General features: G+C 43.8%; 1 protein-coding gene across 3 annotated transcripts in view; it reads left to right on the top strand.

The window, feature by feature from the left end:
- The first annotated feature begins 499 nt into the window (after positions 1–499).
- Positions 500–18,493, top strand: part of FRMD3 (FERM domain containing 3) — a 253,950-nt gene continuing 235,956 nt past the window's right edge. Inside the window, exon 1 of one of the 3 annotated variants that reach the window (XM_073228703.1) lies at positions 500–1,155. In XM_073228703.1, coding sequence (XP_073084804.1) covers positions 1,009–1,155 — 147 coding nt within the window. In that variant the 5' untranslated portion in view covers positions 500–1,008. The remainder of the gene's footprint in view (positions 1,156–18,493) is intronic. The other 2 variants (XM_036991340.2, XM_036991342.2) reach the window with 2 other exon arrangements.

The following is an 18,493-nucleotide window of genomic DNA, read 5'->3' as shown; positions in this document are numbered from 1 at the left end:
GCCACACAGGGGGGGGGATACTCCCTCTGGAGGGCAGCAGGGAATTCCAGGGTCGCAGTGCCCAGAGATTGGTCTAAAACGCACGGGGGCTCATTTCCATTTCTAGGAAACAGGGGAGCAGGAGAAAGGGCCCCTAAGTGGGGAGTGGAGGATGGCGACCCTCTTGCTTGGGTCTGAGGTGCTGCCACCAAAGATCATACAGAGATGTTGGGAGACATAAATGAGAAATTGCTTAAGGAAGGCTCTAAATTTCTGGGGACTTGATTCCCAGTTAATATTAAATAAAGGCTTAAACAAATCCTCATGGGTACCTAAGATTGTTACTGTTAGCCATAGTCCTGGTGTAGCCGTGCCAGGGCTTCACGTCACTTTCAGGGTTTAGCCCTTGGTCCAGTCGTCTCCCGCGATGGAAATCTTCCTGTGGTGCAGATCGGGAGCACCCCTCACCCGCATCCAGGTCCCTGGGGCTGAGTGGAGCAGGGCGCTGTCTGGGGAAGCCCAGGGCAGCGACGAGCGTGACCAGGAGCCAGAGCGCTCGCGGCCGCGGAGGGAGGGAGGAGGCGGCCGGCCCAGCCTGACGCAGCCGCGGAGCAGGCCACTGCCGGGGCGCCCCGGCCACCAGCGCCAGCAGTCCCTCCGCCTCCTGCTCCCGCGGCTCCGCGCGCGTGGGAGCGAGTGCGTCGCGCGCCCGCCGGGGGTCACGGGCTTGGGGCATCCTGTGCAAGCGAGCCCGGGCGGAGGGAGGCGCAGGAGCGCGCGCGACGGGCGGAGGCGGGGAAAGCAGCGGGCGAGGCGGAGGCGAGGGAGGGGAGGGAGAGAGGGACCCACCCGCCCCCACCCGCCCGCCGCGCCCTGGCCGCCTGCACGTGCGGTCGCAGACGCCCGTCGCTGTCCCGGGGCTGAGCTGCGCCCGGGTGTCCGGGACGGTGCGTGAGCGAGTGTGTCTGTCCGCGCGGGCGAGCACCGCGCCGCCCCGAGCCTCCCGCTCGATCCCCCGGGCCGCGGTGCATGTTCTCCTCCTGCCACTGTGTGCCGAGACGCAGAAGGACCATGAAAATGATCCACTTTCGGAGCTCGAGCATCAAATCGCTCAGCCAGGAGATGAAATGCACCATCCGGCTGCTGGACGACTCAGAGATCTCCTGCCACATCCAGGTGCGGGCGGCGCCCCGCGAGCGCGCTGAGTACGCGCGGGGCGCAGGGCTGGGGGGCCTCTGCGGGTGGGCGTGCGCGGGCAGCGGCGAGGAATCCTCCCGGGGAGCGGCGAAAAAAACAGATTCTGCTTCCTCCGCCCTTTGAGGCTGGAGCCCAACCCAGGGATGGGGGCACTGTCCTCGGCAGGTGCGCTCTGGCCCCTTCCCCTGGCGAGCACACTGCCCGCACGCCTCGCTGCGCCTAGGTTGGGGGCTCCAGGCAACTGCCTCCTGGGGACTCTAACTCCTCTGTCCCCTCCTCCTCCAGGAAATGGGAGCTCTCAGATCTGAGAGGGGCACCTGCATGTCGCCCACTCTTCCTTCCTCTCTTCCTCCACGTGGCGAAGGCATGCATCAGCCAGGGTTCACTTATTTCTGTCTCTGGTGCCCAGGCTCCGAAGGTGCCCTCAGCCCCAGGGAAGCATTCCCGCTTCCTGCCGCCCCCCTACTAGTGGCGTTTACTTTTCTGCGTGGGGCGGCGACGAAGTTTCCCGAGAGTGAGAGAGGCCAGGCAGCCCTGGGCTCCAGCCTTGAGGGATAGGGCGTGCGCTGTGCAGAACTGGAGCTGCCTGGAAAGGAATCGTGTGAAATCGGAGTGTTTCAGAGAAAGGAAAAGGGTTACAAGGCCAGCAGGAAGGGAGCCCTACAGGATCTGGGTTCCGGGAAAAATTGATCTGTGGAATATTGGTGGGCATTCTTTTTGGCTCAGGTTGGTGAAGGTGAGAGTTGTTTGGGCAAAGGCAAATTTTCTGGCAGCCCAATCTGCAGGTAAAAAGTGCCTTTGGGTTTACAGGAGATCCAGTGAGAGCTGCAAGGGTGTGTTTGTGTGTGTGTGCACGTAGGTAAACTCTTGGTGCGTGTGTAGTGTGTGTGTGTGTGTGTGTGTGTGTGTGTGTGTATGCAGGCAGCTGTGTACCCTCTCCTATAACCCACTCAGTGGGCGCCATCTGGAAAGTTTCTGTTAGGGCTCAGCACTATTAGCTTCTGACTCTTAAATCTATTTACTTATTTATCCCTGGGATTTCTTTTACTTAACTACCAGAGACTTGAGGATCCAGGTCTGAGCTGTTTTTTAGACAGGACAGTGTCTCCCAGTGGCAGGCACCTGTCTCTGGGCTGTGTCACCCCAAAACAAATCAATGAAAGAAAGGTCTCATCTGTGTTTGTATGTTTGTTTGTTTGCTGGTGGGAGTTTGTGACATGGAGACATTAGCAGCTGATTTGTATGTTGACAGCTGGACAAGTTTTAAGGCAGGAATGTGGTGCCCCATGATCTCCTAGGGGAGTAGGCTCCCACTGAATTTTCTGAAGGATCTTGAATTTCATTCTGAGCTAAGCAGTGCTGCTAAACTTAATAATAAATGGATTAGCAGGATAGGCAGTTTTTCTGCCACCAGGTTGCACAGGAACGTTTGGCATGTACTGTCTTGTATCCAGAGAGAGTCCTTTGTGCACTTTGCATTAGGTTCTGAAGTAGACGTACAGGTCCTTTAACCCATGTTGAATATGTAGATAATGCAGGGCCAGCAGCAGGAAGAGGGGATGTTGGGTTCACCTCTGCCTTCTCAGCCCTCTGTCTGCCCTGTCCTCTTCCCCTTGGAGTTCACACTACTGGTTTTTATCCCCTTCAGGATGAAGTCTTCCTTAGAATAGCTAGGTAGTTCCCACAGGACATGTTTTTGTTGTCTGGTGCTCTGGGAAACAATTAATTGTAGCCAGTCTAATAATAGTTTGGAAAGTTAGAGTTTGTATGGCCCAACTGATGCCAAAGAGGTTAAAGTGCTGTGTTCCAAATGTTGATTTTGGCATTGCTTAAAAATTGAATGTTTCATTTTGTGGCACATCTTTTTTTCTGCCCCTTCCACCCCCACACTGTGACAATTATTTAACCAGTTAAAATGAATTATGAGCTTTTATTGTGTTAATCTGGACGTTATCCCTTCCTGTGCTATTTCAAACCTGGGAATTGAAATTGCACTTCTGGGTATAAGATCACAAAAACCTTTCCATTTGTTTGGAGTGAGAACAGAATGATATTTTGAAAAAAGAACCTTTTGGAGTCACCAGTACATGCCCTGAGGAACCCATCTGTCCTTCCTTCTTTGCTTGCCTTTTTTGTCCACTCTAGGGAATTAAAAAGTTAAAGGAGTGTATGGATTGTCACACAGTGTCACACACAGCCTTCCTCCATAACCTGCACAAAATGTGAATCATGAATTTTTTTCCTTGCAAAACAACAGCCTTTATTCTTTTCCAAATTTTATAATTTTGGTGGTTATTGTCATAAAAACTTTCCAACAACCTAACCACCTAGTCTGAGTAGCCTATAGCTAGTTCCAGAGGAGTCACTGGCTGTGTCTCTTTCATAGAGTCCAGGGTGCTGGTCCATCATGTCACTGGCACTTAAATGTTTAGATTGGAAGAGGCTGGACATTTTACCAAAGGAGAGTCTAGGGCCCCAGATGGAGGTATGGGGAAGAGGAGTTGCTAAATGCTCCCTACTGGGTTTTTCCAACTGAGCCGATCCTTTTAGTCCGGAGACTGTAGCAGGACACGGCTTAGTCCAATGTCTTTCATTCAGTCTTGCTGCTTCAAGTAGAGTGGGGTTCTAGCCATCTTCCCCATTCTGTCCACTTTTTCAGGTGTCAGTATGGTTATTCACAGCTGCTTCTAATGAACTTGTCATTTTAATACTGACTTCTATTGAGTAAAATGTAGGCTTTTCACATTACTCATTCTTCAGCAGAGCCTGGTAAACATGGCTGATGTACTTGGAATTGGGTGGGAATTTGGATTTGAATAGAAATCCTAGCATAGTCATTGCACAGAGTAGGCACTCAGAAAATATTTATAGATGTAGGTGAAATAATTTCCATTCTAGGTGGTTAAATCCATGAGGGTAGGAACATTTTGTTGTGATGGTTGTTGCTCACCAAGAAGCCCCCTGTACCTAGAGTAGTACCTGGAATATAATTACATTCAATAAACACTTACGAAATGAATGAGTGCCCGGTATTTAATCAAGCTCATTACCTACCAACGTGAGGGTAATGGGACAATCCTGGACTAGTAATCAGGAGATAACATGGTTTGGTCATGTTACCAATCAGTGTGTGGTACTGAATGAATCATTTGACATTTGGAGTCAGTGTTTCCATTTTTGTAAAATAAGGGGAGTTAGGTTCGGTGGGTGGTTCCAGTTTAACAAGTCTATGGTTTAATTGTTGCCCAGACCAGTTGCAATGGAGTAAAACAGTGCTGTTGACAGTGTTTTACTCTTGTAAATTTCTCATGTGATTTTCATAACTAGCCTGCAGTATCCCTACTCTATTGATGTTATTGTGTTATTGAGTGTTCCCTCAATATTATAGATATGGAAAATGAGGTTCAGACAGATTAAATGCCTTGGATCACCTGACAAGTAAGTGGATTAGAATCCAGGTCATTTAACTCAAAATCCAGAGCTTTCTTTGTGTAGCTGACTCATGAGACTGGAGAGGTTTGGATGGTTTTGGCTGCAAGTAAGAGAGTAGCCAAGTTAAAGTGGCTTAAATAATGACACTTACTATCCTACCTAATGAGAAGTCCAGAGGGAGGGCAGTTTCAGGGTTGTCCAGCAGTTCTGCATAGACCCAGGGCTTTCCATTTTCCCACTCTGCCATTCCTGCATGTTAACCATGTCACTTACAGTCATCACAGATAAAGGGATGAGTTACACAGCCACGGGATAGGAGGTGGTATCTCCTCATGCATTTCTTTCAATCACGGAGGAAGAACTCTCTGAGAGGCCCCATCAGGTCCCGTTGGCCAGGGTTGGATCACAATCCGTGCCCTAGCTTCAGAGGAGTCTAGGGCCATGCACATCTGCTGTCTTTGCTCTTCACTCTCTGTAATGGGAGGTGGGCTTGGCTATTCAGAGGCAGTGGAGAGGTTTGTGTGTGTGTGTGAGTCCGTGGTGGTGCGGATGGCTGTTGGCTAAGCAAGCAGTAGTGTCCTTCAGAGTAGGTCATACTGAGTTCCAATTATTGTTACAATACACATGTCAGGAGAATTTAAGAAGATGTTAACTAAGCCCTGTCTTATTTTAGGCATTCTTTATAGGATCAAATTCCAGAACAAGAAAACTTATTGGATGATCCTTTGTTGTTTGTGTTGTTAAATGTCCCTTCAGTTCTTACTGAGCAGTGGATTCTGGGTGGCTACCAGCCATGCTGCACGGAGCAAGCACAGCCGGTAAGGCTTTACTCTTGATGAAGGGGCGAAGGGCAAAGTGGTTGAGAGCTTATGTTCTGTGATGCTGCTTGCTCGGATTTGAACCCTGGCTCTACCATTGACTAACTGGGTGACTTTGGGCATGTCACGTGTACCTCTTCAGGTCTCAGTTTCCTCATCTGTAGAGTGGGAATAATGGTACAGACCTCATGAGTTTGTTGGCAGGATTAAGTGAGGAATAATATATGTCACATGCTTAGTACTTGGCCCATAGTAAGAGCTGAAAAAATATTGACTGTAATCTTAATATCACATGAAGGTGTATTTGAAGTAATCATAAGGAATGGGAAGGCTTTGGCTTAGAATCTAATGTCTTTAAGCCCAAATGCCATCACTTTCTGATTGTGCAAGACCTTAAGCAAGTCACTGTTTTTCCTCTGTAAAATGGGCTTAATAGTTTCTCAATTGCCAGCCTCCACTGGGTTGTTGAGGTGATGTATGCAAAAGCATGTTGGAAAATGTTAAAACATCATCCAAATATAGAATACTCTTCCACTTTAGTTGAAAAATAAAATGAAGAAAGTAGGGAGTAGTTACTGCTCCCTGAGTCTGTTATCTGTTGGAACACGGATTGGAAGCCACATGCAAATATACGTATGTGCTAAATATCCAGCCCCACAGTGATCCTGCTGGTGAAAGCCAAGCTCGGCCCAGCTGACAGCCACACCTTTTCTGCTACTAAGGACAATCTAGCACTTTTCTCTATCAAACGTATCTCGGATGCCATTCAGAGTCCACTGAAAATCAGACACAAAAGAACAGAAGGGAGAGGCAGTTTGTTAAATACTGTGGCCCAGCTCTGACATTTTTAGGCCTAGATTACATGGACCAGCTCTTTGTATTCAGAATGCTCAGAAAAAAAAAGTAATGCGATTTCAATGGTCTGCCAAGATCTTATCTCTTAAGGTGCTCAAAGCAAAGGCAAAGTGTATTGACTGTGGGAGAATGCAGTACTTTAGTTCCACATCATTTGGACAGTTTATCCACTGGTTGTTTTTAACTACATCTAACAAATTCTAATTCAAATTGACCTTAACATTAAGGACACTTACTGGCTCATATATCCACAAGTCCTGGGTTAAGGACTTAATTCAAAGACGGACCTTTTTTTTGTGGAGGCTTTATCTTTGGACTGGTGTGAAATGGTTACAGTAGCTCTATTTCTCATGTTTTCATGGGATGCCATCCAGAGGATGTCTAGCTTAACATGCCAAACAAAAGTCCTGCAGTCATTCTGATCACACCTCCTGGGTCACATGGCCACCTCTGAACCAGTGACCATAATCAGTGGAAGGGATGTGCTGATCAGCTTAAGGTGGCCAGAACCTGTCCTTGGGACTCAGAGTGGAATCAACTTCCCTCCTGGTGGTGGGCTTCATGGGAGGGGTTAAAACCTAAAACTCAGGGTTCTCCTCAGAAGGAGGAAGGGAGAAGGGGGAAATGGCTGCTAAGAAGATAATCCACAATATTGACACACCTGATCCTTTGTCTGGGTCAGTGATTCTCAAAGTGTGTTCTGGGGACCTCTGGGAGTCCCAGAGATCCTTTCTGGGGCACTATAGGTTCAAACTGTTTTCATAGTAATGCTAAGATATTGTTTGCCTTTTTTGGACAACAGTTTTATTGAGGTCTAATTACATACCATAAAATTCACCCATTTATGATATACAATTTTAATGTATTCACAGAATTGTGCAATCACCACTACCATCAATTTTGGATATTTTCATCCTCCCCAAAGGAACCCTGTGCCCTTCAACAGTCACACCCTCATTTCCTCCTAAACCTCCCAGCCTTATATAACCACTAATCTATTTTCTATCTCTGTAGATTTGTCTACTGTGGACATTTGATAAAAATGGAATCATGCAATATATAGGCTTTTGTGTCTGGCTTCTTTCACTTCTTTCACTTTTCAAGATTCATCCATGTGGTAGCATCTATCAGTAGTTCTTTCCTTTTTATTGCTGAATAATATTCCACTGTATGGCTAGATCACATTTTGTTTATCCATTCATCAGTTGATGAAAATTTGGGTGGTTTCTGCTTTTTGGCTATTGTGAATAATGTTGCAGTGAACATCCCTCTAAAAGTTGCTAGATGGAACATGCATATAACTAAGAGTGAAATTACTGGGTAGCTCTATGTTTAGTCTTTGGAAGAACTGCCAAACTGTTTTCCTAAGTGGCTGCACCATTTTGCCCTCTCACCAGCACCATATAAGGGTTTCAATTTCTCTATTTCCTTGTCAACATTTATTATTATCTGGCTATTTGACTATAACCATCTTAATGGGCATGAAGTAGTTTCTCATTGTGATTTTGATTTTGATTTACATGCTGGCTAATGATGTTGAACATCTTTTCATGTGTTTACTAGCCATTTGTGTCTCTTCTTCACAGAACTGTCTATTTGGATTCTTTGCCCATGTATGAACTGGGTTGTCTTTTTATTATTGAGTTGTAAGAATTCTTTAGATATCTGTATATGAACCACTTAGAAAATAAATGATTTACAGATTTTTTTTCCCTATTATGTGGGCTGTCTTTTTACTTTCTTCATGGTGCCTAAAGTTTAAAACTTTTGATGAAATCTGAATTATCTATTTTTTCTTTTATTGCTCATGTTTATGGTGTCATAGCTAAGAGATTTTTGTCTAATCCAAGACAATTTTTGCCTGTGTTTCTTTTAATAGTTTCATAGTTTTAGCTCTTACATTTAGGTCTTTGATTCACTGTTGAATTAATATGTAATTCACATACCATAAAATCCACCATTTTAAAGTGTACATTCAGCAGATTTCAGTGTATTCACAAGGTCGTACAACTATCACCACTTTTTTACTTATTTTTATTAAGGTATCATTATTGACATACACTCTTATGAAGGTTTCACATGAAAAACATTGTGGTTACTACATTCACCCGTATCATCAGGTCCCCTGCATACCCCATTGAAGTCACTGTCCATCAGTGTAGTAAGATGCCACAGATTCACGACTTGTCTTCTTTGTGCTACACTGTCTTCCTCACCATCACCACTTTTTAATTCCTTAAAGAAATGTGTACTCATCAATAGCCTAAGAGGGTTCTGGTACCAATTTCACTGTATGAAGGGGGTACTTTTCCTCAGCTGAGTCCCACAAGATTGCTCCCTTTCCTTCAGACACCAATTGCAAGTCCAGGTTGTGACTGGGCTTCTGACTAGTTGTAGATTGGGGAAGTCATCCCATGACCTCCTCTTTGAGTGATTAATTTGCTAGAGCAGCTCACAACACTTAGAGAAATATTCTACTTATTAGTTCACAGTTTATTATAAAAGTATCTAATTAGGAATAGCCAAATGGAAAAAATGCAGTGGGAAGGTATGGGGAAAGGACAGAGAGCTTCCACGCCCTCTGCACGTAGGAGTGCCTCTCTCCTGATACCTCATGTTCACCAACTGGGAAGCTCTCCGAAGCCTCTCCTATCGGGTTTCTATGGAGGTTTCATTGCATAGGCATGATTGGTTAAATAACTGGTGATTGAACTCAACCTCCAGAGCTCATGGGAGTGAGACTGAAACTTGCGACCCTGTAATCACATGGCTGGCTCCACTGGCAGCAGCTCCCATCCTTAGGGACTTAAAAAAAAAGTCACTTTGTTAACCTAACAAAAGGCACTTTTGTGGTTCTTACCACTTAGGGAATTCGAAGGGTTTGAGGAGCTGTGTGCCGGAAATGGGGTCAAAGACAAAATATATATTTCTTATTATGAAATTACAATATCACACAGCCACTCCCTATCTTTAATCTAATTTGAGTTAATTTTTGTATAGGATGTTAAGTAGGGGTCCAGCTGTGTTCTTTTACATGTGGTTATCCAGTTGTCCCAGCACCAGTTCTTGAAAACATGACTTTTTCGCCCTTGTCACCCTTGCTGAGATGTTGCTTGCCTTTTTCAGTCTCATTTTCTTACAGGTGTACAGTGGAGTTTTACAGAGGCTGTATATGATAGTGATATTACCACACATTCAATGCAGAAGCAGTTGTGAGAATCCAGCTGTCTCTTCTTGAGCCAGATGTTAAAGATAGTTGCAAAAATGTAAAACAATGCTACTTTTCACTAAATTAGGTTTTTATTTTGTCAATGAAAGTTATTTTTCATAAAACTATCTAATTAATGTTAATGTTTGTGGGTTCATTATTATTTTTAAATGAATCAAAAATTGAATATTTAAAAAATTCTCCACAAATAGGGATATATATGACCTAAATTAAAGCTATATTGATCCTTAATGGTGTAAAGGAGTTTTGAGGTCAAGAAGCTTAAGAGTTGGTTTCAGTTGACTATCAATTTACTGGACCTTTTGGAAAATGAAAACCTCCCAAAAAACAAAACAGAATTTCTATGCATCTTGGGCCTCCAAGTATTTGAAATAATATCAGTATCAATTAATTACAAAACACCCAATGTCTGCATGGAAAATATGTATGTGTATATTTGGAATTCTTAGTAGTAATGGTGCATGTGGGTGTGTGTATTGCAATGTTACTAGTAGGACAAAGTCAGGCTCTGCTGTAGTAAGCATTTTCCCATTGCACTTGCTCTTCAGCTGAATCTTGATTTTTTTCAACTCTAATAATTAGATAAAGCCATGTCTTACTTGGAGGCCCCTCTTTTGATCTTGGAAAATATATAGCAACAGTGCATTAAGTGCTTGAAATATAAACCACTTGAATCAGGTCCATTAGTCACTTGAATTCTTAAGTTGCTACTTTTTTTTCTAAACAGGCATTTTGGGAAAACTTAAAAACACTGTGGGAATGGGAATGCCAGAATGTGTCCCATGGAGAATCTAGCATGAGATTCACATGTGTGAGTGACAGGCATGGTGGATAGCACAGTCCCTTGTGCATTCCCACTCTGTGATGAGACTCTCAGGTTGTTCCTCCTGTGAAGCAGCAAAGACCCAGCTGTGGACCCAGAGGTGGGAAACAATGGGATTATGATCACAGCAATTAGGGCAGGTTTTGTAGCTGAGGCTTGAAATTAACTCAGGCTAAGAAGAGTTGCCCTTCAGCTCTTGAGAAGGATGTGTAAATGCTTGTCAGTCTCTGATACTCACGTGGATCTTCTGTTGTTAAAATGCATGTTCTGATTCAGGGGGTCTTGCGGAGGGCCCTGAAATCCAGCATTTCTGACAAGCTTCCAGGTGACCCTGATGCTGCTGGCCTGTGGACCACACTTAGAGATAGTAAGGCATTAGTGAAATTCATCTGCCTCATTATAATATTCTTAATTCCTACAGGGTGGGGGCTTTTTGGCCCTTACCTCCCTTGATAATGCCTCATCCGGCACTTTGTTCAGTGTAAGTCTGAGTTAGTGAATGAATGAGTGAAGAAAGCTGCGCAGGTGTGTCTATCATGATGGACAAAAGTACTGATTAGACACGGATTCTGGGGACAGAATGAGGCCTTTGACTCCCACCCCAGCAAAATTAAGAGGTTATCTTTGAACAGGATTTCCTATCATGGCCAATCTGAGGAAGTGTTGGATGTCTGAGAGCACACGGGGCCCAGGGGTAATAGAAGACTCCTTGACCCTCTGGGCTGCACTTCCCACTCTTGCTTTCCTATATGGTGGACTCTTGGTGGCATTGCAGGGGAGCTCTGGCAACTTTCACGGCACAAACACATCATTATGCATAAGCCAGCAGTGCCTGAAAGCTCCCAGAGGCATAGGGGGCCCAGCTGTTCTCATTTGCAGAAGTGACCCTGAGGGACAGTGACCCCCCCAACCCCTCATCAACCCGGACAGTGAAAAATGCATTTGAGGTGTAATATAAGCTCTGGAGCTGTTTGCTTTGGTGATTTTCCCTGAAGGTGCAGAAGGGAAAGGAGAGGATCACTTTAGAAAAAAACGAAGCTCGTTCTAAAAGGGAAGGAGAATTGTATGAACTGGCAATTATTTTTTTCAAAAGTGAATTAGTTAATTTTTTGAAGTGGCATGAATCTTATTTAATAAACATTAAAAACATTTCTTCTGTGTGCCAAGCACAGAGCTGGAACTAGAGATAAAAAGAAAAAAATCAGCCATTTTGGGGATCAGAGTCATTTGGGGGAAGAGAGACCAGATATTGATGCAGGGACCAAATGGCAGATGTAGGGACAGGCACATGTAGGTGGAGGGCCGAGAGGAGGCCCAGTGTCAGACTGGGGCATCAATAAGTATCTCTGGTATATATGCGTCTCAATTAGTAATTAAAGGATGAGTGGAAATCAGTTCTTTGAAGAGGGGTAAAAGGCATTCAACCAAGATGAGCCTTTGCTTGGTGTAAAACCCTGGGCGTCAAAGAGCATGACTGGATGTAGAAGTGAAGGAAGGGAGAATCCAGGATAAACCCCAGGTGGTTGGTTGGTGCCAGTGACAGGGGTGATGGCAGGGCCACTCTGGGAGAGGCAGGGCCGACCGCGTAACTTGTGGGGGCCTCCTTCAAGAATCACTAAGAATTTCAAGATGGCAATAGCAGATGGTGAAACCAAATTCAGGGTCCTTCTGAGCGTGGGGCACACACCCATGAGAAGACAGAATATAGGAGAAGTAGGTTTGCAGAGGAGAGGATGAGTTTCATTTGGGCATGTTGACTTTGAGGTGCCTGCAGGTGTCTGACTGGAGAATTCCTGGCGGACTGTTGGAAATAAGGAAAATGTCAGCAGAGAGGTCTGGTGTGGAGAAAGATGAGGGAATCCCTAGTGCTCATCCAGGAGGTGGTAGGAAATATGGGGGCTGAATGAAACCATCCTGATTAAGGGATCTGTCTTTTTGGTCTGTCTTTCTGCTTGGGGCATCCTTGTAGATCCAACCAAGGGATTATGAGCTCTGGAATTCTTTCTGAGAGTACTTGGTAATTTTTCCTTTGTTAGGCAGCTCTGGCCTGAATGAGAGCTTCTTCATTTTCTGCTGCAGATAGGGCAGCCAAATCAGAGTTATCAGTGGAAAAGCATTTTCCTACTTTGAACCCTCATTTCCTAGCTTGCCCTAGCAAATGAAAAATGTCCTCTCTCAGCCTTAAGGTTCTGAGTTATACAGCATAGCATTTTCACTCAAGGAAAGTTACCCTTTGAGACAGTGTCATGAACATTAAATAGATAATATATCTTAAAATCCTATCAATGTTGTACAAAACTAAACAAACATTTTATAGGAGGAACAGCTTTGTAAATTATGCTGAAATATTTTATCCTTTATTTAATATTTATATTTAGATATCTCCTATGGAAAATTTTGTTTTCTACTTACTTTTCACCTGGATCTTAGATGTACAATAGAATTTTGTCTAAAATGCTAAGGTTTGAAATATGATTATTCTGTATCAGGGGAAAGAATTAGACAGTAGCAAACTAGGGTTTAGTTTTCTTGTCTCCTACCTTGGAAGCATAATTTGTTGCTTTAAGGCCCTACTCCTTGATGGTAAACATTGGTCTGGAAAACATTGACTGAACCAGGGCCTTTACATACAAATTGAAAATTCAAATACAGTAACATTTACTAATGGATTGATACTAAAAAATCAGTAACTAATTAGCTTTATTAATAGAAGGGAAGACAAAAACCTAATTAATAAGTTGGCTAATAATTCTTCCTTGATGTTACTAGCTGGTGGTATTTTCTGGGCTGGCCTATGCACCTTTTACGGCCCACTGTTCTGAAAATAATGCTCATCCTCATGATCTGTATCTGTATGTAGGTGTCATCTGCAATGTTATGGTAGTGGTGGGTAGCTATTGGTTCTTTTTCTTAGCAGCAACCTTTCTCTTCCCTCTTGTGCCTCTTGATATCCTTGAGCAGTGTGTTAATAATGTGCATTGGCTACATGATTAAATTGAAATCCAGGGATGTTATGTGATTTGCCTAAGGTCACCTATTTAGCAAATTAGGACCGGGTGCAGTGTCTTGAATTTTAGGCTTGCTCCTACTGTACTAATACTATCATTATTTTGAATTTGCATCTTTCTTGGTAGTCTAAATGATATAATTCTTTTGCGTTAACAACTCGTTAAATAGCAAAAGGGAAGAACCATACACTGGCTACATTGCTGGGTAAAGAGAGAATATTGATGTCTCAGAACTGTCACCTAAAGACATAGTTTTAGCTCCTTTCTACTTTCTTTTAATCAACATGTGACTCAGTTTATTTTCAAATGAAAATTGCAATCAGCTTATCATGTATTTATGAATATTTTGCCATCTAACATAACTGGATAATTGACAGATATCATTCCTTTCCCTTTACATGTTTGACATGGTATGGACATTGCTTGCAGTTTGAAATTTCAAATTAACATCTAAGATTTTGCAAAGAAAAAAAAAAGGATGATGTCAGTAGAATTTTCTATTTATTCTCTATCATAATTTATCTTGTACTTTTGAGATTGATTCCAGAAGGCAAAATCTTAGTAATTCCCATCCATGGGATTTAGAGGACTTCTAGAAAAATATAAAAACAAAATGTTTGTTGCTTAGGCACAGGCTACATGCTTGTCAGGCTCTTTGTTTTGAAGTCTTAGCCAGGAGAGAAATAAAATCTCTGGAGGCAGGGGTGGAAAAAACACTCCATACCACCTGGAGCCTTGTCAAGGATAACCTCACCTCTTGTGCTCTTATACCTCAAGGGAGATGTATTTCTGCTGAGGAGCGTGATAGCGCGGGGTGGGGGCACCTTGAATGACACCTTTTGTTTCCAGCTTTGGGGACACAGTTTCTACACCAGGTGTAGATGGCACCTTTGTGGTTCAGTGCTGATCAAAAGAAAAACAGAAAGGAAAAACTGAACAATATAATTCAAGGGTAGCTGTGAAGTCCAAGTTTGCAGCGCCAGCAGCAGTGTGGTAATTTGAGAAAAGCAAATTAGAAGAACAAAGCAGATTTTAATCATATGCCACAGAGAGGAAGGTGGTTTAGGTTGATCTATCTACAAATTGTATCCATTAGAGAAAGGGAGGCTTTTAATGTTATTATCCAATATTTATTGTTAAAGATTTCTTTCTTCCTTTACCCCATCTTTCTTTAGTACACTCACTGGGTGGGAAATGGCCAGCCCTTGTATTGAGCAGTTGTTAAATATAAAATATTTTCTTGGCATTACTGGAAATGGAGAGGTGGTGTCAGGGAAAGAGAGACAGAGATATTGATTTCGAGATTCAAGGTCTTTGCCCGTTAGGAGATTTCAGTCTGAAGGTAAAATTGAAGGTTAAGAAAATGTTTCCTCCCATCCTGCCACCCGTCCATCCACCCATGCGTGCATTCATCTACCAACCCACCCACTCATTCCTCCACCCATCCATCCACCCACCTGTCCATCCATCCATCCATCCATCCATCCATCCATCCATCCACATCCGTCCATCTGTCCAGTATTTATTGAGCACCTCTTTAAGGACTGGTCTGAGTACCAGAGATAAATAAAATATATGGTCCTTTCCAGTCTAGTAGAGAAGACAGACAGGTTCAAGGTGTGGTGTACTGTAATAGAAGAACACTAGGATGTTATTGGGGCATGTGGAGGAGCCAATAGTAGAGCCAAAATGTGACTTGGGGCAAGATGTAAACCTCCTTTAATCTCTAGTTGCTCTCCTCTAAAGCCACTACTCCTCAGAAGATATTCTTTGAAATGAATCACTGGTATTTTCTCATTCCCATTTAAGCGTAAGAGTATCTTTAAGAATTTTGCTTTCTTTCTTGCAAATATCTCAGCAAAAATTGTACTGTGCTATAAAATGTGAAGCAAAGAGAAGCCCCACACCCACTTCACTGCTTGTTACCAGATTTTCACCCTCTAAGTGTCTCCTATCGAAATTCTTGGGCAGCCAATGGGGCTCCTAATCCATCCTGCGAAGGACAGGGGAAGTATTTTGGAGGCGAGGATGCCTCAGATGAGTTTTAAAGAAAAAGTAGGCATTGTCTGGCCAATAAATTGGGGGAATGTGCTGAGAAGGGCAGCAGGTAGGGAGAGAAGGGCATTCTAGCAGAAGGCTAAACAATTCTTCATAGACAAAGGCATGGCCAGTGTTCATGAGAAACTAAACAAAATGCGTTAAGATTTCATACATTAGCAGAGAGGTCTGTGATATGCAGTGTGCAGTTGGCAAGTACCTTCTCACAATGGGAAGACAGTGGAGCAGACAGCTGGAGGCCAGAAAACAATATTGGCTACTGTTTACCAGGGAATAATTAAGGTGACCCCATTGAGCACAGTTTGTATGGTTCAATGACCTGAAGATTTGTTTTGCAGGGCCAGCTTGGCTCAGGTAGAGGTAAGAACTAGAGGTAAGACACATTGCGACTTTGGTCTGAGGCTTTGAATTCCTTACTACTTTGTGAAAAGCACGGCCCTGAGGAACACTGGAGGTTTTGAGTTCTTAGTTAAGGTTTTAACCTCTATGTGCTGTTCGGGGTGGTGCTGGTTCCATGACCTGTGACCTTCAGGGAGCCCAGCAATGAAGCAAATCTTTCTTAATTACAGATCAGCAAATTGTCTGACCTTTCCAAGGCAACTCACCCCATTGACCTGTTGGGTAGACTGAGCCCAGCCAGAGAGGGCCTGAGGGAGGCAGTTGTGGAGGATCCTAGAAGTAAGTGTTGAACAGAGGTGAGAGGAATTGAAAAAGTCTTCCTTATGCACCTGAGGTCAGCACTGTTCAGTGGAACCTTTGTGGCAGTGAAACTGCCCTGCGTCTATGCCGTCCAGTTGGGTAGCCACTAGCCTTAAAACTTGACAAGTGTCACGGAGGAATGAATTATCAATGCTATTTAATTTTAATTCATTAAAAATCTACATTTACATAGCTGCTGTGCCTGTGGCTGTCTCCCCGGACTGCACAGGGTTAGCTTCGGATGGATGTGAGCTCTGGAAGGAGAGGAACTGAGAGTCAAGGCGGAGAGCGGCACTGGGATACTTCCCTGCTTTCCTCTGTGTACTCCTCTGCCATTTGAGCTTTTGGTAAAGCAGGTGTTACCTTTGTAATTTTAAAAACATAAGAGAGTGTGAAGAAGATGTATGTGTCTTTATTTTCAGAGATGACTCAGAAAGCTAGGAAAGATACTGGATCTTTAGTTCAATGCCTGCATCTTTCTCAGGGAGCATCTGAAGTCCAGAGGAGAGAGGGGACTCACCCAACCTGCTGAGGGATGAGGGGACTGGGACCTAGGCACCCAGCATTCCTTTTCATGGTTCTTCCAACTTCTGATAAGGCATCATTTTTGTGGGCTCGGTTAACATTGCTCTTTGTACCTAGGAATGACATGCAATGATCTAAGTTTAAATTCCACTGTTCATTGCTGGTATCTAGGAAAGAGATGGACTTTTGTATATTAACCTTAACATCCTACAACCTTGCTATAACCACTTGTCAGTTCCAGGAGTTTTTTTGTTCATTCTTCCAGATTTTCTACATAGACGATCATGGTATCTGCAAACACAGTTTTATCACTTCCTTCCCGATCTGTACACCTTTGGTCTCCTCTTGTTGCCTTAGGGCATATGTTAGGACATCTGGTGTGATGCTGAGAAGAGCAGTGAAAGGGGATGTCCTTGCCTTCTACCTGATCTTATTGGGAAAGCTTTGAGTTTCTTACCAGTAAGTATGATGTTACCTATAGGTTTTCCAAATAAATTTGTTATTAAGTTGAGAAAGTTCCCCTCTATTTCTAGTTTACTGAGAGTTTATCATCAATGGGTATTGGATTTTGTTAAATGCTTTTTTTGCATGGATTGATATGCTCATGTGATTTTTCTTTATCAAGTTGTGGTTGTAATAGATTCCATTAATTGATTTTTGGATGTCAAATTTGCCTTGCATACCTGGGATGAATACCACTTGGTTGTGGTGTGCATCCCACACCACATCTAATGATTGAGATAAAGGAAATGAACTTCTAAAACGTGTAATTATTGATAGATAAACAGCACCCCTCAAATCAGTAATGTCTCCCATCACTTCCTTAGGAGATATTATCTTTTCTTTTTAATAATTATTATATAGCACAGTGTAAAAGTTGAAATGATACAAAAGATTATCCAGTGAAAAATAAATCCACCTCCAATTCTTGACCCCAGATGTACTTTTCAGAGATTCCCATTCTCCATCAATTTTTTCTTTTTGGTGCATCCTTCCAGAATTTGTTTCCTTTAAGTGAACAATATTGACCACCTTTTATTAGGGAGTAATAATAACAACACCCTGGGCGGGCCCCTTGGAGAATTGTTTTATAGGGCTAACTGGCTTGGCTAACGCCTTTAGATCCCTTAGTGGTGAGCCGTGTTGGGCTTTTCGTCTCAGGTTCTGAACGCCCCCAGCGTGATGGAGCCCCTTGGTGTTTCTCGGAGCTCCGTCATCTCTGGCATGTGTGCTGGATGGTTGGTATCACAGCCTGGCTCTCCGGGAGTGCCCTCACTGCTCCTTCCATCATGCCATTTTATTTTCCTCCTTGGTAGCAGGACTGGAGCACACGAGGATCCCTTCTGTGCTCATCCTCTTCTCTGCTCGCCTCTGTGTCTTGCAGACTTAAGATGTCTTCAAAGAGCACCTTTCCTCCCAAGGCCCTGCTTAAAATTCTACTCCCTCAGTATGTGTGAAGAATAGTTGGAGATGCTGAAAGACATATGATGTGTGAGTTTCCTTCCAGGGGCTAGTGACTCCTTAGATCCCCAGAGAGGGAGGCGCAAGGTGAAAGGGGCCTGACCTCAGGGTGGAGGGGAGCAGAAAGGGAAGGTCCTGAGCTCAGGTAGCACGTGAGCTATGCAGTCGTGACTTATAGCCAGGGTATTGGGTGCATATACGAGCGTGGTAATCTCTGGGCTCATTTTTGCAGGAGAGCTTAGGAGGATTTGCCAATTGATCAGTGGATCAGCCAGTAAGCATTTAAATAAACCAATACAATTTTAATGCCCCATCACACATGCTGTCCGAGTCTTCTCTCTAAAGTGCCACTCCCAGTCACATGCTCCTTCATGGCACTTACGGCTTTTCAATAACTTGTCCATTCCAT

The sequence above is a fragment of the Manis javanica genome, chromosome 2 (assembly GCF_040802235.1).
Source record: "Manis javanica isolate MJ-LG chromosome 2, MJ_LKY, whole genome shotgun sequence".
NCBI lineage: Eukaryota > Metazoa > Chordata > Mammalia > Pholidota > Manidae > Manis > Manis javanica.
Note: the sequence above shows the minus strand (reverse complement) of the source record. Positions and strands in the feature narration are given on the sequence as shown.